General features: G+C 37.4%; 1 protein-coding gene across 1 annotated transcript in view; it reads left to right on the forward strand.

The window, feature by feature from the left end:
• Nucleotides 1-24,768, forward strand: part of LOC140319551 (receptor tyrosine-protein kinase erbB-4-like) — a 277,450-nt gene that overhangs the window by 207,816 nt on the left and 44,866 nt on the right. Inside the window, exons 14-20 of the mRNA XM_072397222.1 lie at nucleotides 4,107-4,200; nucleotides 7,793-7,947; nucleotides 9,259-9,303; nucleotides 12,481-12,613; nucleotides 15,268-15,390; nucleotides 17,199-17,297; nucleotides 22,710-22,895. Of these exons, the coding sequence (XP_072253323.1) occupies nucleotides 4,107-4,200; nucleotides 7,793-7,947; nucleotides 9,259-9,303; nucleotides 12,481-12,613; nucleotides 15,268-15,390; nucleotides 17,199-17,297; nucleotides 22,710-22,895 (835 nt within the window). The remainder of the gene's footprint in view (nucleotides 1-4,106; nucleotides 4,201-7,792; nucleotides 7,948-9,258; nucleotides 9,304-12,480; nucleotides 12,614-15,267; nucleotides 15,391-17,198; nucleotides 17,298-22,709; nucleotides 22,896-24,768) is intronic.

The raw sequence follows: 24,768 nt of genomic DNA on the forward strand, positions 1-24,768 counted from the left end.
TGAGTACATATGTAATGTGTGTTAAAAGCCCATTCGGTCGTCCAAAAGCTGGTCTCACTTTTGTCATTCCAGGTGTAAACAGAATTACAGCTGATCCTGTTCCGACTCCTCTTCTGTTTAGCACAAAATCAGGCCACACATATTCAAGTTTCTTTGCAAAAAAGCAGGTGGCATTAGCGTGACATGAATTAAATGCTCGACTTGATAATAGTGGATTAATGATAAAAGTGAAAAAAAAAAACCTCCAGGATGAATAAATAGATCAATTTTACTGGAGTTTACTGGGACTTAACCCTAAAGCTGAATTGTTGAGAAATGTTGGGAAACCTTCATCTTCTCTACAGTCAAAATGATTTTTTATTACTATATATTACAACTTGTAAATACAGCCATGTACAATCACAGTTTGAAACTATATATGTTTATAATATATATAATATATAATATAAATCCATACCGCTGATTTAGACCTCAGTTTCTCTTCCTTACCCTTTTTCTTGTAGCAGTGTGGATTAGCCTTCAGAGCCATGACCTCTATACAGCTTACATTATAAAAAAAATGAGAGGAATCACTCCTGTGTGTGCTGCAGTCTTCTTCAAGATTTCTCAGCAGTATCTTGCATGGTCAGTGACAGACCTTGGAGATATACAGTTAGAGCTGTAGAAAATGTCTGTCAAGGCTCTATGGTAACCAGCAAGATGCTTTTAAAGTTATTGACGGGGCTGAAGCAGACCCAGCTGCTTGCGCTGTAAAAAATGTAACAAATGCCAAGAGCAAATTAAACTCACTCCAACAGCATGAACACAATCAAACATGCATCTTTCAGATAAGAAAGAAAAGCAAATGTTCATATTGTCTGTGTTCATTGTCTGCAAAGGAGACAATTTGGACAATTACAGAAAACACTCTGTATGAAATGCACTTCAGTATATTTCATGTTTTGTTTTTTTCTAAATCTAATAAAGCACTTTATAGCCACACAGATCGGGTGTTTTAAGTGTTGATAGTTTGTTTCCCCCTCTGAGAGGAGAGGTTTAAGGTTGGCACCAAACCGTGTCCTGCTCCTCTGTTTCTTTAATAGCACTTAATTAAACAACTGCAGGAACCTCTGATTACAATTCACAAAATGCAGCATGAAGAACTAATTGTTCTACTATACAAGAAACCCTACAATCCTGCAAATGTTAATAACAGTTAATGAACACATGATCATCATTTTGAAAAAGGGATTTTCAATGTAGGTTTTTATGTAATTTTTAACCAACTTTCCTATTTTGAAAATATATTAAAAAAAAAAGGATTCATCAAACCATCACAGGAAATTCCTCTGAAGTCACAGAGGATTATAACACCATCAGGGAGGTGTTTATCGGGCATATCAGCCTGAGCTGTCAAGTAATCTGTGAGCTCAGAGGTGGTATTACAATGCCTTTGATTATGTTATAAGGCAACAGGAACCCCTAAGGCCCCACCCTCCAGCCTAATCATCATACCCAGAACAGGAGAATAATCGGACCACCCATCACCTGAGTGGCCTCAAATTTGGCACCAGGTTTAAAATATAGTAAATGAACAGCTGTTAAACATGCTTTAAGTGATGATAGTTTAGGCTCCGTTTCACAAACACCATAATCATCCTACATTAAAAATGTCACAACCAGATCAGGAAGATGAAACTTGTTCCTATCCTAGTATGTTAAAGAAGAGTGAAATGAGCAGGAAAAGGTTTTGACTAAAATACAGTAGTCCTTTGTCGATATAAGGTAAAAGCCACACTACAGCAAAAGTTTTCAAGAACAGCTATAAGTTTTAAGTTTTCAAGTTCAGCCGTAATTTGCCTGTTTACAAAGGATGCTGTTAAGAGCCAGAGGGCGTAAAGAACAATTTAAAAGTGGTGGATAACAAAAGACACCCCTGCAGAGTGTCATAGCAATAAGAGTCCCTTGATGTTATCTACTTTCCCAGCAAAAAGGTAGGAAAACCTGCTACCCCAGGGAGTTTTATTAATGACATTTTAGATTATTTTCTCCCTTGCAGACCTGCTGAAAAGACACTTTTAAGTTCACAGTTACCACTTTTTAACCACAATTTGGTGGCAGCGTTGGAGAGGAATAAGGAGGACCTGGAGCTGTCTTTAGGGCAGGAGGGCTAGGCGTGTCACTGCGTGTCACAGTCACTGCTTGCGCACGGGGCCACGCCCTGCCTCCCTGTCCACCTGCACATCAGCACCACTCACAACTTCTGTGTCACCAGCACAACTGGCACCGTACTCTGATTCAGTTAATGCAACCCTTCATCCTTCACTATTACAGCCCATTGTGTTACATTAGTTATTCTTAAAATATTTAATATTTAATTAATTATTTAATCTTATGCAATAAAGATGGTGACTTGCAGTGTTTATTGAGCTTGAGTTTTTCTACACAAGACAACGACAAAAAAAACCCAAAAGGCAAAATTGGAAATCTGATTTATAACAACAAATTGACAATACCAAACATGCAGGCTCTGCTTGTTCTTGTAAACTCCAAATTTGTATTTTTTTGTTTGTAATTGTACACCAGCCAGCTATAACATTACGATCACCTTGATATTTTTGAACTCCGATTAGAAGTCAAAAATATTTTGATGTGTGGCAAGTGTCTGGTTAGCATGCATGTGAATGCCAAAAGGCAGGTTTTCCCAGCAGGATATCGTCATGTTAGGACTGATTGAAATAGTGACCTCTAAGGTCACACGTTCACGAGACTTAGAGACTTAGGCTCCACCCAAAGGCTAACCCACAGAACAGGAGAGCTCAGCAATTCCTCTAATCTCCAAAACTGTACATCTGGCATATTGGAAGTAAATCGGATGAAAGCAAATTACTAACAGACTGAGATTTATGCACTTTAGCTCCCTTTTTTTTTTTCTTTAAAAGAAACAGAAAATATGGGACCGCAGGACATTATGTAGCCTGCAAGTCCTATAAGCACTAATATCTTCAGCGACACTGCAGCCTTTATTATTTCAACCATTGCTCACATGACAAAGACTTGCCTTCATTGCCTCCTTGAAGGTTTTATGAAGGCCAAATGAAGCATAATTAATACTAATTTGATTTAATTTCCACTGGGATGGCAACATTTTCCTCTTCTATTGCTGTCATTCCCTCACTGACCAGAAGACCAGAACCTGAAATTAATTCTCCGTCTCCTGTTGTAACAAAGGCAAAGTGCCAACTCAGTTGCCGTGTGGTCAGATTTAATGACTTCTTGAGACCACTCTGGTGTTCCACTATTATAAGCAGATTTCAGAAATTGAATAACACAGCACTTAATTTTATTGATTTTTGAAAAGATTGCGCCCCTTAGTGGCACTGCACCCCTGTACTCTGGGGGTACTTTTGACCCCCACAGTTATCTACCTTGCTCAAACATGCTATCTTCCATGTTTGCTCTGGATTGAGACAGACAGACATTATTGATTGAAAAAGGATAATTTACTAAGCATGTTCAGTTATAAGAAAAGTTCTTAAAAAGAGCAATCTAAAGCATAAAATGTGAGGAAGTGTGAAAATTAGATTTTGGTTGTTCTTTGATGAGAGCTCAGCATGTCATTCTTAGACTTTCTCAAAAACTTGTTACATTGCATTTTCTGTCATGAGAATTAATTTTCAAGGTACTGAATTGTTCAACAGGAACAGGGATACCAAATATGTTTGAGACCCCTAAAGCAAAATTATGAAAAAATAATTTAAGTTGAAAACTGTAAATAAAACCCTCACGTCATATACTCCTTTTAATATTTGGCAGGGTTAATGACAAAATGTTGCTGTTAGATTTTTTTATTTTTTCCTTTCTGTTTTTTTACATGATTACTTTATTACATTAGCTAGCACAGACTATATAAATAAAAGTGTTGATTGCTCTATTTCCACATCAAGTGAAACAAAAAGCGCTGCTCTTTCGGTGTTCATATCTTCTCACACCTACAATTCCTGTAAAGAGCCATATTTTATTAATAGAGCGAACTGACCAAGAACATTGTCTCGATTATAGAACACAGTAGTTCTATTATACAAATAATTATTTGCTCCACCTCTTTCTCTTTCCTTTTCTCTCAGGGATATCCGAGAATATGCCAATGGGTCAGTGTGTGTGGAGTGTGATGCCCAGTGTGAACGAGCAGATGATGACTCTTTGAGCTGCCATGGGCCGGTAAGTTTGTCCCAACAGACAACAATATTGTGGCAGACTGAAGCATTGATTTGTTGACCATTACAAAAAGAGTTTAATGGGTGCTTGTGAACACTGTTTTTGTCTGTATATTTAAGGAGAATATCATACGGAAACATTTTGTCATTAAACGCTGTCACAATTCAATCTGCCTTAAAGCTTGAAGCCATAAGGAATGTAAATAACAATAGAAAGTACAGAAATAATCTGTTTTTCTGTTTATTTTTAGCAAACTAACTGAGAAAAAAAGGGCATCCTTTTTTAATGGATCATTGACTACACTTAGGAGATATTATTCATAGTTTTCATAGTATCAACATGTTGCATTTGGAAAGATTACAGTAAAAGCCAAACCACCCACCCATCAAGCGAAAAATGTAAAAGTTGGGTATGAAAAATTACAAATGTAGCAGGTGTACAAAAGAATGAGATAAAGAGGGGTGAATGAGTCACTGACACTTATTTCTGTCTGTCACCTGTAATCGGTACACCCACCCATGATCCCGGGCATTGTCTTAAAATCTCAGTTTGCATTTCGATAGAGAGAGAAAATGTGTGACAGATGCAGGTCGGTGTGGTATGTGTTGTCTTTCATGTTCAATCACTTGCACTTTGTCATTACAATTTAGAGTTGTGGAAATGAGTGTGTGTGGTCCAAGTTAGAACACTTATGGTGATGCCATGTGTAGTTATAGGAGTAGATGTGCTGTTTTTAATTTCTTGGTTGTCCATTTGATACCTTCTAACTTTGTACCTGGTTATCTCAGACAAGTGACAGGAGGACAGAAAAAAAGCCATACAAGAACCTTTACACATATTTGTTCTTTAATTTTGGCTCCTATAGAGGCATTTATGTTCGTATGACCATTGTTTTTAACATTAACAGGTAGTCTAATTTCCTTATAGATGTGACACATGTGCCTTGTCTTGCCGTGTATAATGGAAATGACTAAGGCTAACCTGTTGGCCCCTGAGTAGATGTCTTTTGCGCAGCACAGGGACACAAATGGATTACAGCAATCATGTTTTAGCCACTCAGCCCATGGCAATTACATTACAGCTTACATTTAGTATTTGATAGGCCAAATGCCCCCTGTGACAAGAGACTGGAGGTATGACAACATGCATGAATAGAGGTTATGTTATGGTCAGAATAGGTAATCATTAGAGATCTAAAGTAGATGTCATTGTTGGTTAGTGATGCAGACTCCTGACTTGCTCATTTCATCTCCAGGAAGCCCATCACACTGCAAGCCTTTTGTGATGTTTTTTTGTTGTTGTTGTTGTTGTTGTTATTTCTGCCTTTGGAGGTGGTCCAAATCAGAATTAGAGGGGAAAAAAGGGGAGATTTGTGGGTTTTACATTTATCCATTTCGTCAGACTTAAGTATTGACACTATTATTGGTTCAGTACTTATTTTCTGACAATATTAAGGTTGCTGGTCAATTCTTGTGGTATCCCAGAGTGAAGAGAAGGAAGGAATATTCATCTACACATGCATACAGAAGCGTCACACACAGACTCCTGTGTTAAGTGCACAGAAAGAGCAATTTAAATTTCCAGCAGGGTGCTTTGGTTACCCTAATACCCTGCTGGACCAAACACTGTTTGCTCACTCTGTCACATAATTTAGCTTGCTGATGTGTTAGGACTAATACACACACACATACACACACACAGCCATGGGTAGGATGACATTCATAAAAACCTGGCTCAATGCAAAAGCCAGTGAGATCTTCAATTTACATAATTATATTGGGTTAAGTATATGTTCATGGACACGTACAAATCGTACAGATTTATTGTATAGGCACTTCTACACACGTGCAAGCACGCGGGTGCTTATAAAACAACTTTAGGTTTTGCAAGAACAAGCACTTATGTATACTTCTCCACTTGCCAAAGGAAGGAGATACAGATATTTTGTCATCTTTGCATCTCAGTGGCCTTTTGCTAAGTTGGAGTAACATGTGTATGTATTCATCTCTTACATGTATTTTTTTATAAAGGCAGCATATGTAAAAAATGAAAGTGTGTCTATCAATATCATCGTGCATATGCAAATTGCGCATTTTTGCTGTTTATGTTACACAAATCAGTGGTTGTTGATCGGATCTCTGCTCACTGATACACTGTATTTAATTAACTGTGTGTGAGTGTTGTTTGTCAGAAGATGTTCTTTCGTCCTGCTGATGTTGCGAGGCCTGTCTGGGAGAGCTCATCACCTCTCTCTCCCCTCCTCTGCTCTACCTCCTCCCTCGCTTATATTAGCTCCATAAATCCTGTTCTAGGCGTATTGTTATGGTCATTGTGTGTGCCGTGAGCGATGGTTATTATCTGCCTGCTCTGCTCACACTGCTTTATGCGTCTCGTCTGCCTTCTCCCCTTTTTTTTTCCTCCCTTTTCTCGTTATATTTTGCTCACTTGTACTGTCTCTCTTCTTCTCTGTTGTTCTGCATCCATGTCCTTCCTCTCCCTTTCCCTTCCCTTATTAGTGTACAGTACTTATTACTTTTTTCTTAACTTTTCTTCTCTCCAAACCCAAGCTTCACATCTTGCGTGTTGCCTCTGTTTCCTCTCCCTCTGCACCAGACTTTCACACTTTACTAAGATTTTGAGAAGGTGACCCGTACAAAGGAAAAAGCACTCTGGTAGAAAGCTGTATGGTCAGTCAACACAAAGATTAAGTTGTCTGGCCAAACTGCTTGGTTGTATGTGAAGAGCATTAAGCTTTTTCCAGCTTCCCCAAGAACACTGTACAAACTGGTAAGTGAGGTGGTGAAGATATCATGTAGTGGATATGTTTTGCCATCTGTGGAAATGGAAGATATCACCGAGTGGATGGAATGATGAAGGAGGACTTCCAGAATCTTTTGATATAACCTCAAACCATCAGCTTAACTGTTTAAACATGGACACAACTGGGTGTTCCAATATGAAAAACTTTTTATATATTAAAGCAGTGGATGACATTAACTGACATTAACTTTTTGAATATACTTCCAGAGCTCAAAACTTGCAGATTGTAATTAAAATTTACAGATTCTGTGTCAAAGAAACAAATACAATTAATCTCTACCTATTTTGCCACAAAAGTCATTAAATACCCTACCAAAATTCTGCTCAAAGCTTTGCTAATGGTTTCAACACCATCTGATTAAAGACAACTCACATTCAGTATTAAGTATTAAGTGTATTCATTTGTTTGAACCTATATGTCTAGTTTTGATCCTGCACTGCCTTCTGAAAGGGAATTTAAACTATGTTCAAAACTCAATTATAGATGTACAATCAAGGACTAGGTATATTCAGCAGTGATGTCTGGCCTTCAGAGTATTCAAGAACTACTGGTCCATAATGTAGTTGTGTATGATGGCTATAACTTGCCACAAACTGCAAAATAACAAAAAAATGAAAAGCTCATTGTTATTTACCGTAACTTTACAGATGGAATTGTGATGTAAATGCAATGCTCAGACTCTTATAAATCAAGCATGTTCTCTAAATACGCACCTGGGGAAAAATAAAAAGCTTTTTGTTTTCTCTCTCTTTTCTATTTTGCTATTACCCACAGGGCCCAGAGCATTGCGTGAAATGCCTTCATTTCAAGGACGGTCCGAACTGTGTGGAAAAGTGTCCCGACGGCCTGCAAGGTGCCAACAGCTTCATCTTCAAGTATGCCGAAGTCAACAATGAATGTCATCCCTGTCATGCCAACTGCACCCAGGGGTAAGTGCAGTCAGTACAAGGACAAGACAGAGTGGTGAGTTTAAACGCTCTTTCCACAACAAGAACCAAAGCATCTTAGTTGTTACTTCATAAATCTTCATTCAGTCCAATAAAATATAAATGAAAGTAAAAAGCTGTGAGTTTTTGTAAAACGTTTTCAACATTTTACAAGAAGAAAATTGGCTGAAATGGACAAAATCAACAGGGAGTTTGGTTGTTTGGAGGATGATGGTTGTTTGTGAATAAATTGAAAGCTTGCGAGATTACCAATGAAGTAGCCACTAGATCATCACTTTTCCAACACCATCAAGCAAAAATACTTAATTATGCTCTAACACAAAGTGATAAGAACCAGAATATTTTTGTTATATTTACCCATCGGCTCATTCCATGTGAATTGGACTTTCACATAATGGCACATGCTCACAAAGCACCCACTACCCACACTTTACAAACATAAAATTATACTCCCAGCATCCTTTAAGAAAAGTGAGATAGAGAGGGGAAGCTGGAAATGAGCAAGAGGCAAAAAAAGAATGATAGCAGGAACATTCAATGAGGTACGCTGCCAATCTCCGCTGCTCACTAGCCACTCGTCGCTCAATATAACATTCAACAAGGTTTGGAAAGAAATCATTTTGCATTTAACTCCACAGGGGGGTTATGTCACCTCCCTGTGGGTTATTTCTCCTCTTCTGATTGACAGCTTCCAGCTCACTCGAGCATAACAATGTAGTCATAAATGGAAAACACCAGACTGACATTTTGTCACAGGTACAGCTTCCCAAACAAGTCCACCTCTCTAAAAACAAGCTAAAAGCAGAAAGAACCGAGACGCACCGAGACATAAAGAGACAGCTACCTCCAAACATTCAAAATAGCAACCATATTTGGCAAATTGCACATGCAGCTAGATGTGAACGCTGCATATTGGAGGCTCTAAAGGGCAACAGGAGATGACTAATGGCACTGACAACATCTTTCATCAGAAGGCAGCTATGTATTCTGTCACTCTGAAACACTTGCAGAGTTCTTGGAAAATGAGAAACATACACAAGAGCCAATGTGGCCTCTGTGTGGAACTCGCCTGGTGCCAGGAGTTTACCATTCAAAGCTATTTTGGTGCTGTCTGACATGTGCTAGACAGTAGCCAAAGTTAAATATCTCTGAACAAAGAATATCAACACATTCTAGCTAATGTTGGTTACCATCATTTACTCTTTTGCTTTTCTCCAGTAACAGTTTTACCTGCAACCTATGAGTACTTGAGTGTTGTTGATATATTGTATTGTTTGTCTATATCCTGTGAAGGTGTATTGGACCAAGACTCCAAGACTGCATTGGCTGGATGGACAGGTATTAAATTAATTTCTATCTATTGCCTTTATGCTCCAACATTAAAACCCTCCTACACAGCAGCTCACAAACACACACAGATACACAAAAAATACCACAGTAACTGAAGGTTATGATTAATGACTGGCTCTGAGGCCCCAAATCCCTGTTAGTATCCTTAATGTCTCTCTGTGCATGCATGTGTGTGTCTGTTTGTGTACTAGCAGTTTACATGGTTCTTGATAAATTGATAAAGCTTTAGCTTTTGTTGTGAGGCTGGGGGCTAGGAAAAGGGAAGGAAATGCTGCTTACAATTTGCCACAAATGGTTTTAAGACTTTACAAGGGAAACAGTTTGGCATCAAGTAGAGCTGAGAATTGTTTGGTGGCAATTAGGGAGGGATTAAAAATAGCATTGATTAAAAAAGATTTTTAGCAAAAGAAGCAAACAACACAGCACAACTCCTTACTGTATCAAGATATTTCTGGTCTACTAAAAAAACAGAGTCATGCCGATGTAATGCATCCAATAGTCAGTATCCTCAACTTTTTTATAGAGGTCATAGATGTGGAAGAAGGTTTTAAGGTTTGTGCAGAAAATGATGCCACCCTGAAATAGCAGTTGAGACACTCCCAGTGGGATAATGGGGTGCTGCAGCAGTTGGAACCAACCTGGTAAGCAGATCATCTTATCAGATCTCCCATGGTTCTGGGTGGAATACAGCTGTTCCCAGACACAGCTATCGGAATTAGCTGGCTGCTCTGAGGTCTCACACATGTTGTAAACCTGTTACTTGTTGCAGGTCTGACAGTGGCTTATCAGAAACATGTGATTACACAAAGCCTTCTGAGGCCATTGTTGCACCTGTCATTAACTTACATCTTGTTTAGGCTTTGTGTGTGTGTCTGGTAAAGCTGGATTAATCTCTTAATATCACTTCCATATGCATTATTTTGTCTGATAAAACTAAGTAATGGCTCATCTTACATGCTCCCATTTGGCAATATATTCTTTCATTTATTTCAAGACTATCTAAACTGGCTGTTTTCATCATCCAAAGTCTTATTAGTCTTTAATTTGATTGAATTATTTTTCGGTAGCTTTAAAGGTGCAGAGACATTTAATTTAATCAGTCAAATGTGCCTGAGATGTCCATGTGCTAAGTTGGTTTACTGTATATCTCGGATATATTTATAGCACAGGTAGATTTCATGTGATCACTCTGTTGGACCTGTTCATGTCATTTTGAAAGACCATTGAAGTGGAGTGTATGAACTGAATTGACACCAGCTGTATATATTGATGTGTAAATTATATATGGATCAGCTGCCTTTTTTTTCTTGTGATACTATGACATATTGGCACACAATACATCTTACAGCAATGCCCTTAAGTAATGATATTTGACAAATAAGTTTACTTACTTTGCACAACATTTTAATTGTACTTCAACTGATTGCTGATTTTACTTACATCTATATTAAGATGATGAAGATGAGGACTCAATTCAATTCCTGGTCTGATCCAACTCTAACCCCTGCATGAAAATAAAAGAAAAATGGCAGACATGATTACTGGTAACAAACAAGGACTTTCCCTCTCAAGAATTCCCAGAAGCAAACAATAGAGTAGAGAAACTCCATAGTGGTCCCAAGCTGTATTACTGTGTGCTGGTGGTTCGGCCTGCCCAAAGCTAAAGTTCTCTTAGTGGAGGCAATGCAACAATGAATTATGGCAGTCTGGATACAAGTGTGAAGGCTGAACCATCATGTTGAAATTTAAATACTGAGTAGCAAAAAGTACAAAAAAAATGTGAGTGATGACTCTTGATGAGGATATAAATGAAAATTAAAATGATTATTAACAGATTCCCACTCAAATGTGAGGGCTAAGACAGATACCCCCCCACACACACACACTCTGATTAGCAGACATCACAAACTTTTTTTAAAAGGATAAAATCTTAATACAGAACAAAAGGTCTGACTCTGTGACAGTGCAAGGTTGACAGTTACTTTAAAACGGTAGATGACACGCTGTGGCAATTTCAACTCATTGTCAACCCTTCACTGCCAATTTGTATACATTTTATAATAATTTCAATATTTATAATAGCATGGGGGTTTCATCATTTTACATACGATTTAGATAAAAGCCAAAATAAAGACCTTACCTATTTACATGCAAGTCTTTTATGTAAAGGCTGATACTATTTCTGTTATTTGTCCTTCAGATATTTAAGTTACATGTAAAGAGGAAAAATTAAGACTGCTGCCTTTATTGTGAAACTACTACTTATTTTGCTGTGGACTAATGTATTTTAAACATGGTCTGGAGTCATACTGGATTTGATCATGATGTGGATAGAGAGGGGCATTTTATGAGCTGATTAATTAAACTTGAACAGTGAATTTGATGATGACACAGTTTCTACATATTTCTCTCATTTTTTGGACTCATTAGTGACATATCTACAAAAAGCTAATACTGGCCTATTTATAGTAACTAACTGGCTTATTTCATGATTGGGCTCATATTCTCTAATACTGACTTAACCATCACATATTTTTCAGTTATATTTCTTCCTGTGCTGCCAGAGAGCGATATAAGAAATGACTTGCACTCTGTGATGTGCAGTCCATAAGTTGTTAGCCTTTTTTCTACTTATTTAAGACAGTCAATACATAATGGCCAATACATCAACATTAAAGCATGAGTCTGGTAGATACTAAAATGTTAACTCTTCTGTGATTCTTTAACAACTAGACAGCTAGACAAGCTGTAGACAGCTTGGTGAGCATCTCAGAAAATATTGAGGAGTCTTGATTTCAAATGACAGCATCAGTGTGGTGCTGAAAGTTCACTTTGATGGTGATTTTCCATGTTTTTGATCTCAGCCTCATTTTTAATGAAACGGTATGGGAGGACATTTGTTATCAGATGAAACTAGTGGAAAACTAGGCAAACTGAATGCAGCTTTTTTTAAGGATCACCCACATATACTTTAGAAACATGTTTAGTGTGTTTTGATTTTGTGTAAACCTGATGTTTACTTTTAATTTCTTAATTTTTGTGCTTCTATGCTGCTATTTAACCTGCCTCCCCTGCCCCCTTTCTGTGACACATTGCATATTTCTTGCCCCATGGTCTTTATCTACTCAATTTTCTCTTTGTTCCCCTCTGCTACCTTTTCTTCAGAACCCCTTTAATTGCAGCTGGAGTGATCGGTGGCCTTTTCATGGTAGTGATCCTGGTACTAAGCGTTGCAGTGTCTGTGCGCCGGAAGAACATTAAGAAGAAGAGGGCCCTTCGTCGTTTCCTGGAGACAGAGGTAAGCGGTACAGTCGATTTATGAAAGTAGAAGGAATTTATATACATTGCTCTGAAATATAATGGAATGCAGAAGACCATGGTGGCCTTAAGTGAATCTCAAAGGGAAATTTTAGATTTGCTTTGCAGAATCTGAGATTGAATACAAAGAATGTTTCAATGGCTATTTTTTCTGACTTTGGTTCACTACATTGTGACTGCGTTTGTTCAAGTCTGCAGGTATGCCTCGTGTAGGATTGTGTGATTTTATGTACACTCAACACCAAAAAGATGACAGTGGGAGAAAAAGAGTGACACTTCATGTCTCTAAGTGGTGATTGCAGAAGTAGAGAAAGTTTCAGACACTCTGAGGCTCAGCTGTTGACTTTGCCATAGTATACTGAAGAGGACCTTTCTCTTAGGAGGAGGTGAGGGATCATACCATTAAAAGAGGAAGAGGCACTCTTTCTATGATAAGATAAGAAGAGTACATCATCATCAAATGCACTTGTGAGCCAACAATGAGAATAAGGTCTAGTCTCACAGCTTTTTCTCTCTTCAAAGCAGACAAGTATTAGTAAAGTGTCTTGGAAAAAAGAGCTTGGTTATAATGAATTTTTGTCTTTTACTTCCTCTCCAATGCTATATTATTCTCATACGTGGACCATACTGATACTGTCACTGATTCTTAGAAACTTTTTCTAAGAATCAGAATCTCTTTTTCTTGTTCATGTACTAGTTTTTTTTTGTAACATATGAGAGTTACTATGGGATAACAAAAACAGACTTGTATAAGTAACAAGCCGAATGTCATTTTTAGTTCTACAATATCATGTTTCATCACACTGCAAAATGTCTGCATTTTCATGTGGAATAACCTTACTGAGCGAGCAGAGGATATCTCTAAATCTCTGATTTGCTATGTTCATTTTCACACACTCCTGCTTAGATATCAGCTTACTTAAAATTCTGCCTGTTTTCAGGGCAGTGTTTTCATCAGGTGATCCAAAAATGAAAGATGCCAAAATGACTAAAAGAAAAGGAATGCAGGAGTAGGAATAAAAAAGGAAAGGGTTAGATTTGACAATGAAGACGTCAAATAAATTAATTTGCCTCGATTGAAAGTGAACTACATTTGTTTTCTGGCTGCAAAAAAGAGAATACCTCTTTAATACTTAATATTCTTAATTATCTTTTATTTCTTTTAAATTGCTCTACAAACTACTAGGACTATTCACTGAAAGTATGTGAGCTTATATTAGGTTGTAAGTATATAACAATTTTTTTATCTCATTTTCATTTTATGTCATTTTTCATTCCTGTTCAGATAAATTAAAAATGTGTTTGTGTAATAACCAGTTTAGACTGAAACACATCTACATTCACATAGAGGATATGGACAAGTCAGAGCCCTTCATCGAAAAAAAAAAATAAAAGAAATAAATGCAGCTTTTCCACATCGATCCACACTCTGTGAAACATAATGAGGCTAATATGAACAAAAGGTCTTCCTGTCTGACTACTTTTTGAACAAACTGTTTGCTACCTTCATTAATCAGAGGAAACTCATACGGCCATCAGTCTAAAGCATTTGCTGTCAGTTTGAGCAGCCCATCAGATTAATGGTACCTTTATGCAGACAGCAAAGTACGTTTGAGCCAGTGGATTAGTCTGTGTGTCTGTTCACCATCTCACCTTTTAAAGTTGACAGTTGTTTGTTTATACCAGAGTAGCCTGTCTAATGTCATATATTAGGAGATTGTTCTCAGAGGTAGAGAGAGCCAGTAAATACTTTGTGTGGATACACTGTTTTTGTTTTGGTTTCAGCACCCCCTTAGTAGAGGTAGAAGGTGGACAGCTACACTATTTTGTATCATGGCAGCTGCACACAGTCAACATCTTCAGCACCATTAATGCTGGACAGTTCCCAGCACAGTGAAACTGCAGAGTTCTGCATTTCTGTGTGTCTTGGTTGGACCATTTTTAAGACATTCATGTTATCGTGTGTGTGTGTGTTTGTAGCACCCTGCCCTACTTGTTTCCACCCAGTATAAACTGATTTGTTATTCCATTCAAATGAAGAATGGATATTGTTTTTAATCAAATGGTAACCATAAGCCAGAGGGACAGTAGCTGTCAGCCAAGCCAGTCTGATTTACACTCCTACTGTTTTCCGCTGTATGCCCCCCCTCTCTCTCTAATCTTCGAGGCTTTTTTGTAATTCTCCGTATATTGCTCCCCCACATATGCTTTTGCACCCTCTGACTAAATCAGCAGCTTGCTTCTCCATCGCTGTCTTGTTGTTCTCTGTTCCATGGCTCGTATTCCCGCTTCAGATCTTTCTCCCCCTTTTGCTGTTTCATCTGTTCATTATCCCACTTGTGCCGTAATAAGACAACAGAAGTGTCAATTTCTGTTGAGGCACTACAATTATCCACCTCCCTCATTTGTTTTCTCTTCATCCACCTATCTTTATCCTCCTCTTTTGTTCTTATTCTGAAAGTCTCACTTTACCCCTGATATTACATAATTTCACGCAAACACAGTTAGGAGCATATCACAATTTTTGCTTGATAAACTATATATTTTCTGTCAATAAGTATTTTTATGACTGCCGAGGCACAATAGCCACAGTACTGTTGCAATATTCACTGACTAAACCTTTTGTGCTTGTAGTTGGTGGAACCTTTAACACCCAGTGGAACAGCCCCAAATCAAGCCCAGCTTCGCATCCTAAAAGAGACAGAACTCAAAAGAGTCAAGATCCTTGGGTCCGGGGCCTTTGGAACTGTTTACAAGGTAATTTACAGACAGCGGGGACTTTGAAGTATACTGATATCCTGCTAAACATTGCAGGAAATTTATTTTATGTGTGGATTACTTTTCTAAATGCTTATTACAAAGTGCTTCAGATTAAATCCAGTTAAGTAAAGAAATGCTTTTTTAGAATTGACTTTATTTTACTTAGTTTTTATTTTATTTACTTTATTTTTTTTACATTTCTTATAAAAACTCATCTAACCATCTTTGCAGTATTGACCACTTGTGACAGTCTTACAGAGACATTAATAGCTTATTTTCTTCTTTTTTTATTCTATTCTGTGTGTGGAACAGGGTTCCATCACTGCTTTTGATTGCGGTTTGATTTCCTAGACTGTGCTTCAATTGTGATGTTTTTTGCATGTTTGTGTGGGGAAACTTTTATTTTTTTTATAAAGGAAAACCTCTTTGAAAATAAGGGTAAAACTGTGTACATGTGGACTTGGCTTGCTCTTTCCATACCTTTGGGGCTCCGACTACAAATCGTATGTCCCCTCTAGTTTTCAACAGAGCCTTAAAAACAGATAAATAGTGATTTGCCGTCAGACCTCAGGATACATACAGGGCCATATGTGACTAAGAGGTCAGATATGTATCACAGAGAGAAGCCATGTAGAGCTTGAAAGCCCATGTGATGTCAGACAGCCTCACATCATGAGGAGGAAGAAAAGTTGGAGTTCAGGATCATTAATGACAAGATATGTGATGGAAGGCTGGAGGGGGGGAAATGAAAAGAATAAGTAATAGCTGCTATTGAGAACCCTGGGGTGACAATGAAATAAGAGGTAGCTGAGGTCATCACCAGTGCAAGAAAGGGTTTGGGAGGGGCAGTGAACACACAAATGAAGTTAAAAAAAACCAGAATGTTTCTGAAAGTCATTTGTAATTAACTGATACATTCACTCACTATATAAGACTTTAAAAGGTCTTTATTATTATTCATTTTAATTAATTTATCCACTCATTCATTTTCTATACCCATTTAATCTAATTCCGGTTCATGGGGGGCTGGAGCTTATCCCAACTAACATTGGGCAAGAGGTGGGTTACACCCTGGACAGTTCATCTCAGGGCTGCACAGAGACAAACAAGAAAAAACAACCATGCATGCTAACACTCACTCCTAGGAACAATTTAGAATCACCAATAAACACATATTTTTTGAGTGGTGGGAGGAATCCGGAGTACTTGTGGAGAAGCCACATATGTATGGAAAAACATGCAAACTCCACATTAGGAACTCTCTTGCTGTGCGGCGACAGTGCCACCACATCACAGTGCAGCCTATTTATTTATCTGTTTATTTACTTGTTTTTTTATGTGTTAGTCTAACAAAACTAGCATTTTAGATAAAATGAGCACCTGGTTTTAGGGTAGATGGCAATATCATTACCTGTCCAAACATCCTATTACATATAATTGCACATATATATAATACAATACGGTTGATACGTAAGATAAGAACAAAAGTTCATTAAGGTAAAACAAATGTAAAAAAAACATTTCTAATATTTAAAAAGTTGAGGGCTCTTGATATCTCCCATTTAAATACTTTTGGTTGATAACAATTTTACCTCAAAATGATCTTGGAATAAAGGCATGCAGTTCATTCTCGTACTCAAAGGGAGGGGGAGAGGGAAAGTGCTCAGTTTATTCTTTGCGATACCTCTTCTTTCTTCAAGATCTGTAGCATATATATTTGATTATATTTTTTTGTGAGTGGGAGCTTTGTGAGTTTGTAATAAGTGTAATGAGTCATCATTTTTGCATTTCTGTTTCTGCTTTAGGGTATTTGGGTCCCAGAAGGTGAAACTGTGAAGATTCCCGTAGCCATTAAAATTCTTAATGAGGCCACTGGACCCAAAGCTAACGTGGAGTTCATGGACGTGAGTTTCTTGGATTTTTTTTTTCTTATTTTTTTTTTAAGCAGGTTTCCTGTAGGCTGAAACCTAATGATAGATTCCTACATTTCAGATGCAAGTCTTACATAATTATCTTTTTAATGTATTTTCTGTATTACATATAAAGGTGGAAATCATAGAATACTGATTGAAATCTCTTTTCAAAGACTCATAGTGAGAGTGTGGTACGTCATCCACCTTTTTATTTTGCAAAATGTTACTGTTAATTTGTCCTTCACTTTGTACCTTAGCAAGTAAACATATGTTAAAAGCACTACATAGCATACAGCACTAAGTAATATAAATAGCCAGACAGACCCCAAAAAGTTAATGGCTCAGCAGTCTGGTTTGGATGGTAAAAAAATGTTATTCAGTATAACCAGTTCATTTTCAATTTGTTTTATCTAAAATGTGCCAATTTACAGCAAAAAGTCACAGAGCAGTTTACAAGAAATGTCCCTGATAAAGTACTAAAGAGGATCAACAGGGCACTGACTCAGTTGTACATGTCAGATTAATAAAGTCTTAAAAGCAGTTAGACAAAAATTCTTTCATTTTTAAAGAAAGCTCTGTAGGTGAAATGAAGCTATTTAGAACAAAATATGTCCCCACAGACACAATCAGGGGCCTCCTTGGAGCCCTACCTATGCAGAAATGTACACACTCCATGCAATAGGCTCCCGGCACAGTGCACAAGGCCCCACTTATAAAACAGCTCGGCTCTTTTCAAAAGAAAAAAAGAAAAAACTAAATTATTACAAGGTGATGATGCAATGCACATGAAATAACCCTCATTGACACACGTACACATTGAAAGCGACCCACTTGCACTCATGTTTTGCACAGTCTGACAGTCTAAAAGGAAGGAAGAGTGTTAGCATTTCTATTTTTATCAGGAGGGCTTTGATGAATATCACATGTGTGCTTAATTGTATGTTTTTAATGCTTTGGGAGCTTGTCTAACAATCATAAAATCCTGATGTGAAGGGATAACATGACCTGACACAGATGATGGGAATATGCAGACACAATTAGCTGGCCACTTGAGGGTGGGGATAAGGGGGAGTTGTCATTCTCCTTGTTGCCAAAATGACTAAAGTGTATCCCTCTTGTTCACCTGCTGTTCCAATGTGCAAGTTGATTAATGTTGTGGAAATTGGGTTCCTCTCATAACATGTATAAAGGTGTGCAAAAAAGAAAAGAAAAAAAAATTGCATACTGGTATGCTTGTAACTTGCCATCTTGCCCCAGCTCTTAATCACTGACCTAACATCTAACCACCAAACCACATGGGGACCTTGCATATGAGCTCCTAGCTAGCAGTAGTGTCAGCGAACAGTGGAAAATATAAAAATACACATTTATTGAAAGATTTGACCCAGCTCAAGGGTCATAAACAAGGATTGCTTATCTTTCCTTTTGAGCCTCCTGGCTCCTGTCACTGAAACACATGCCCACAGAATGATATTACCACCATCATATTATTTATAGGGATTGTACTATTTAAGTAATAGCCTAATAACCTGTTGGCAAACTCGTAGCAGGCTACTTCTGCATGTTATTTTTTAGTGAGAAATGGCCTCATTATTGCTGCAGCAAAGATGATTTTCCTTCAGTGGGGTTCTCCCATTTTGATTAAGGCCATTTGCTGACCTCATCTTTTTTTTTCATGAGCATGGGCCCTCTGGTATATGTTGACTGAATTTAATCTGGTACATGTTCATTCCAGTCAAATTGTTGAAGCATCTGAAAGATCACTTGCTGAAGTAGGACATAATAAAGCTCAATTGTGTCAGATATAGTATAAAAAGAAAGGGTCCAAGTATTTTTAGATAGTAGATTTTAGTGGGGTTTTTTTTCATATAAATAGATAGCAAAACAAAATTACCACAAATTATATATTTTAAGGTGACCAGGTATGTATTTCTAGCCTAAAGAAAAAAAAACAGAGAAGAACTCATTGTTTTACTTTTTTTGGAAACCAGCTTATATTTCTCCCATATTATCTCACGATTCTTGCAGACTTCTTTTATTGACCATGTAACTGCAGGGGCCAAAGCCTCTGCTCCAGGGAACATTAGCAGTGGTTCCAAAGAGAAAGCAGGCTGCCGTTAATTTTCTTTACTCATCCATAATTATCCAGTGAGACTGGGAATTCTGAGGGGTGACCTTCTAGCTGCAGACCACTTGCCAGTGATTGTTTGAAGAATGTCACACAGGATTGATTGTCTCTTAGCTTAGATGCGTCTTTTGTCTTGAATAGTTTCCAACTATTTACTGGCCACACTTCCTCCCTGCTGCAAGTATCTGGCAAGTGGAGTGCGTGTTAATACTATGTAATTTGCCATGTGTGTAGTCATATGCCTGTATCAACAGTGCACAAACACTTGCTTAACTATGATGCATCTTGTTAAATGCAATTTGATTACACAAAAAAACAGAATGTATCATCAATTTGAGTTGAAGGAGTGAAATTTAAACAAAGACATTTTAGTCAAAAGTTAGCTTAAATGAGGCTTTTATCTTTTGTTTTTCAAAGTCTCAATTTCATACACCACCACGTCTCCTCACAAAAAAACTATTTTAGATTCCACAGTTTTAGAACCCGTTATATTTATTGATCAATCTAAAGGTATCGTAAAAAAATGGAAGTTGAAAATGTTGTGGGAATGGCACCACAATGGTGGATGAACAAAACAATTCAAATTTACCTAAAAGACTCTCAAACCCAAACGCAGAGCATGTAGACAGAAAGACCCAGTCTCTCACATACTTTGGCCGGATTTGATATCATCCTTACGGTATCTACTGCCATCATTCGACATTTTCTGCACATGAGTGGGGATCTGATTATGCAAGCATTGTGATAGATGGGCCTTATAAATTCCAGACTGTGTAGTGGTTGTAATTTTGTGACAATGTTCACAAAAGCTTTATATACTGTGTTTCTGTCTGTTCCCCATACACACAAACAACTAGCCCCCAGCTGTCCTCTGTACTTTGCTACACAGCTACATATCCATCTCATGATGAATTGTCACGTCATTACACACTTGTAGCCACCATGTTTTGTGTGTTTGCTGCCAAATGTTACTTAGTTGCATAATTCACATGACTGATGAAGTTTGTTTTTTTTTCATTTTTCTAGTAGCATTTAATTTGAAGAACAAGTGCATTCATAAGTGTATAATGTCCCAACCATATGCAATATTGCAGACTAGAGATATGCCTTCCTTAAATATTCATATTTTATGTAAGACAATGTGCTCATTGTTAACATTTGTACAACACGCACAGCACATCACTAAAGATAAACTATACTTAATACTATACTGTATTAAGGGGCAGAGACAAATGATTTTCATCACCTTGAATTTTATTATCACAAAAAACAACTAGTGTCTTGAAGTGGTGAGTCACTTTGATGTTGAGATTCTGAATAAGATTCTACTATTTCCGACTGGAGTGGAACCTTACTGCTTACTTCAAGAGGAGCTTCAGCCTTAAACAGAATATGGGGTCCTATGATCTCTGGCAGTTCTGTCTACACTTGTAGACATGATTAGCTATGTGTCAGTGTGGGAGTATTTCTACGTTTGTCCTTTTTAATCTGAACACTATTTGGCGCAATAAGACGTGAACGTTGTCTCCACATAGATACCTTTTTTATCTCAATATTCATACAGAACAACGTCCTAGTTATTGATTGAATTACTGACACAAATATCAATAAATATCCTGAAGACCCAGCCACAACAAAGCTGACTGATGAAGATAAAAGACAAGAGCAACAATGCTATGAAAGATGTTAATTCACTATTACCCCCTGTAACTGGAAATTCTAAGAAAATAGCTGACCGACAACTAGCAATGAGAAGCATACCCTAATTATTACTTCTTTAATTCTGATAATATGCAGACTGGTCACAACAACACAGTTACCGTTACATGTTTACAGTTTACATTATAAGATGATAACAAACATATCCCCACTATAACCCTTTTCCCATAAGAGGTCCACCTTATTGGTGCAACCAAGATATGTCTTCACTATACATCCTCTGCTGTTCCTCTTTAGTAATTCACACATATCAAACATAGGTAGATAAGCACCATTTCATTGTGTGCTGTCATGCAGCAAGGCAATACTGCACTTGAAAAAGTTATAGATACAACAATAGCGATGCCCACAACATGAACAAGTTTTTTACTCTTTTGCTTTTTAAGTTCTGTGTCTTCTACTACCCAAAAGGTATTTCCAACAGAGAGAATCGAGACCAATATTTACCCCTATTTTGGAATTTTTGTTTATCTTTCATTATTTCATTTCTCTGCCGCTGAAAGTGTTTTTTTTTTTTTTTTTTTGTGGGAGGGGGTGGTGCTGATGGTAATGTTCGCTTGTCAGGAGCTTCTGCCAGTTTTATTGTGCTTTTCACAAACCTTTACTCATCTTTATGCTCTGTTTGCCTTCAGTTAATTTGTACCATACTGCCAGTGCGAGCTGCTGCTTCCTCCTCTTCTTTTATTGGCTCCAGGACAGACTGAAAACTACAGTAACTCCCATTCTAGCTAGTGGAAAAAAGTGGTGTTATAGTAAAAATAAATAAATAAATGAATTTGAAATGTGGTCCATCCCCAAAGTGTATTTTTCTGCCACACAATATATATTGTCTACATAGTGTTTTTTATATAACCTCATAGGTATTACTTATTCCATTTCTGTTGATATCTATAGTTAGATCTTAGATGATAGATCTTACACATCGTATTTTCTACTAGGAGCCCCTTTAAGGAATAAACCTCATTTTGCATTTACCTTTTTCAACCATCATTCCAATTTTTTGGGACTTTTTAAGTCATATTGATTCTGTCTGATCTATCCATTATCTCTTACTGCAGGCTGTGGATTTTTATATATGAAAAAGGTAACCACTTGTCTGCAAGGCCTCTATGGTGTAAATTTCTTATCTAAACTCGTCTGCAAGGGTCCACAGGGTCCTCCTTTGAGCTGTGCTTTTTGCAAGTGTACCAACTTCACATGAGCCAGTTCCACCTTCCTATTTCAAAGGTGATATATAGATTAAAAAATGTGCCTATGTAGAAAACCGACCCAAACTGCATGCACTTTGACCAAATCTCAATTGGGACACACATGTGGCTGAGAATATCATGGTTATCAGTAACTGGCCTTGATAATTATAACTCTAATATGTGTCCCAAAAATGTTTTTGCGTGTTGATATATTTTTTACCTTTAAGTTCAGGTATTTGAATATAATCATTTAAAAGTTTAATGTGATATCCCGATTAAAGTCAGCCTAATCAGGACTGTTGCTTACAGTACATTCTGAACAGCATTTTCCCACCACATGCCTGAGTGTGGATCTGTTTCTTTCAGGAGGCTCTGATCATGGCTAGCATGGAGCATCCTCACCTGGTCCGACTGCTGGGTGTCTGCCTAAGTCCCACAATCCAGCTGGTGACCCAACTCATGCCTCATGGCTGCCTGCTGGACTATGTTCATGAGCACAAGGACAACATTGGCTCACAGCTGTTGCTCAATTGGTGTGTCCAGATTGCTAAGGTAAGAAAATAAAAACTATTGAGGGTTTAATTAGGAACATTGGGGATTTCTTTATACTGATTATTGATTTGGTGATAAATAAGGTGCTGCGATGACTATTTGGCAAGCTAGCTGAAAGGTTGACTGACATGAAAAACTGCCAAGCTGCTGTATTATGCATGTTTCTACTGATAAGGCCAAATAAATGACAACATTGTTTCTGATCTGGAAAAAAAAAGAGTTGGTAAAGAGTTTATCAGTGTACTAGTGCATCAGCTGCAAGTCCAGCCCCACTGAAGACCTGAGGTTAGACATTCATATCTCTGCTTGACTTTGGTAGGTGAAGTGTGAGGAGCAAAGAATTCCGTGTTACATGAGTGTGGATGCGGGAGTGCGCTGTAATTAGCAATGATATATAAGCATCAATATTAATAGAAGACAGATAAACCCAATAATGGTCTGTGTCCGTTGATTTCTCTAAGGGGTAGATTGAAATATGCAAAACTCACAGAATCAATATCTCTGTAACAAAGTGAAAGAAAATCCCAACATTTTTTATTATTTTGCTATTTATTATCTATAAAGTGTATTCACTGCTAGACTGTTGGAAAAGATTTTGATATACCACTATACATTTAATTCTCTAAATGAGCTTTTTATATTTGGCTAGTGACACTATCATACACAGATAACAAAGCAGTGGGTTAAGAATACCAAGAGAAGGAGAATGAAAATGGTTTGTGAGAGATGAAGTTTCAGACTTAATATCTTAGACAAATACTTATGTTGCCATTTTTTGGTTGAATCAGAAGCTTCCAAAGGAAACAGTAAATCATCAGATTTATTTTGAACCAGTTATGATTCCACTTTTTTTGTCGTTTTTTTCTGTTTTATCTTTTTCAATAGAAAAAAGTAATATGAAGAGGCAATTGAATCTTTGATTAGGTCCCGTCAAGACGATTAACTCGTCATGCTGAATTACTCAAATATTTTCCCAATATTGATTTCATCACACAAATTATTTTGTGTAAAAATGATTTTGATTGACTATATGTACATAAATAAATACATGCCTGCTGTGAACAGTTGTCAACACGGAGAGATGCATAATTCATAAAGGGTAGAAATTATGATGTATTATTTACCATAGTGTTGTGTTAGTGTGTATTATAGTGTGTACATATATTGTTTAGTGTTTTCAATAATTGGCTACAGTCCCCAGATACACAAATAGCCATCAGGGGCCATAGTTAATAAGATACTAACACAGTTGATGTTCAAACAAACACAAAGCGTCCTCCACAAAGGATGCATCCGAATATTGCCAACGAGGTGAATTGGGACACTTAGCCTAATACCATCAATATTCCCTCCAACTGTAGTGCTCATAATAGCGTGTTATATACTTGCTTCTTGAAATATTTCCCTTCATGTTGCTTCATTATCTTTATCATGGATGTATGCATGCTGTCTGATAGGGTCTTACGTGGCTCTCAAGGCACTTGCAAGTAGCAGGGCTCCACTCTGCGGCACCATCCCTGTGGATCCCCCTCTCTGTCATGGCCACCATCACATCCATAGATTATTAATGGCGTGATCTGCCATGAGAGTCTCACTAATGAGCAGATTCATCAGGCTCACTACAGATGCGAGATTCCGATGTAACAGAATCTTTCTTATCATGTTATATTTCCATATTTTTCCTTACTATAAACTACTATATCACTTTCTCTTCGTTATTTCTACTTTGTATATACCCTACTTGACAGTCTTCTTCATATTCTTGCATGCGCTTTAGCAGTAGTATGCATTTTTTTCCCTCTATAATAATTTTGTTGTTGACCAGTTACACTGCTCCACTTCAGCCTCAAACCAGATTGTTATTTTTCAACTT

Source organism: Leuresthes tenuis, unplaced genomic scaffold (genome assembly GCF_036924035.1).
Source record: "Leuresthes tenuis unplaced genomic scaffold, fLeuTen1.0.hap1 SCAF_12, whole genome shotgun sequence".
Lineage (NCBI taxonomy): Eukaryota > Metazoa > Chordata > Actinopteri > Atheriniformes > Atherinopsidae > Leuresthes > Leuresthes tenuis.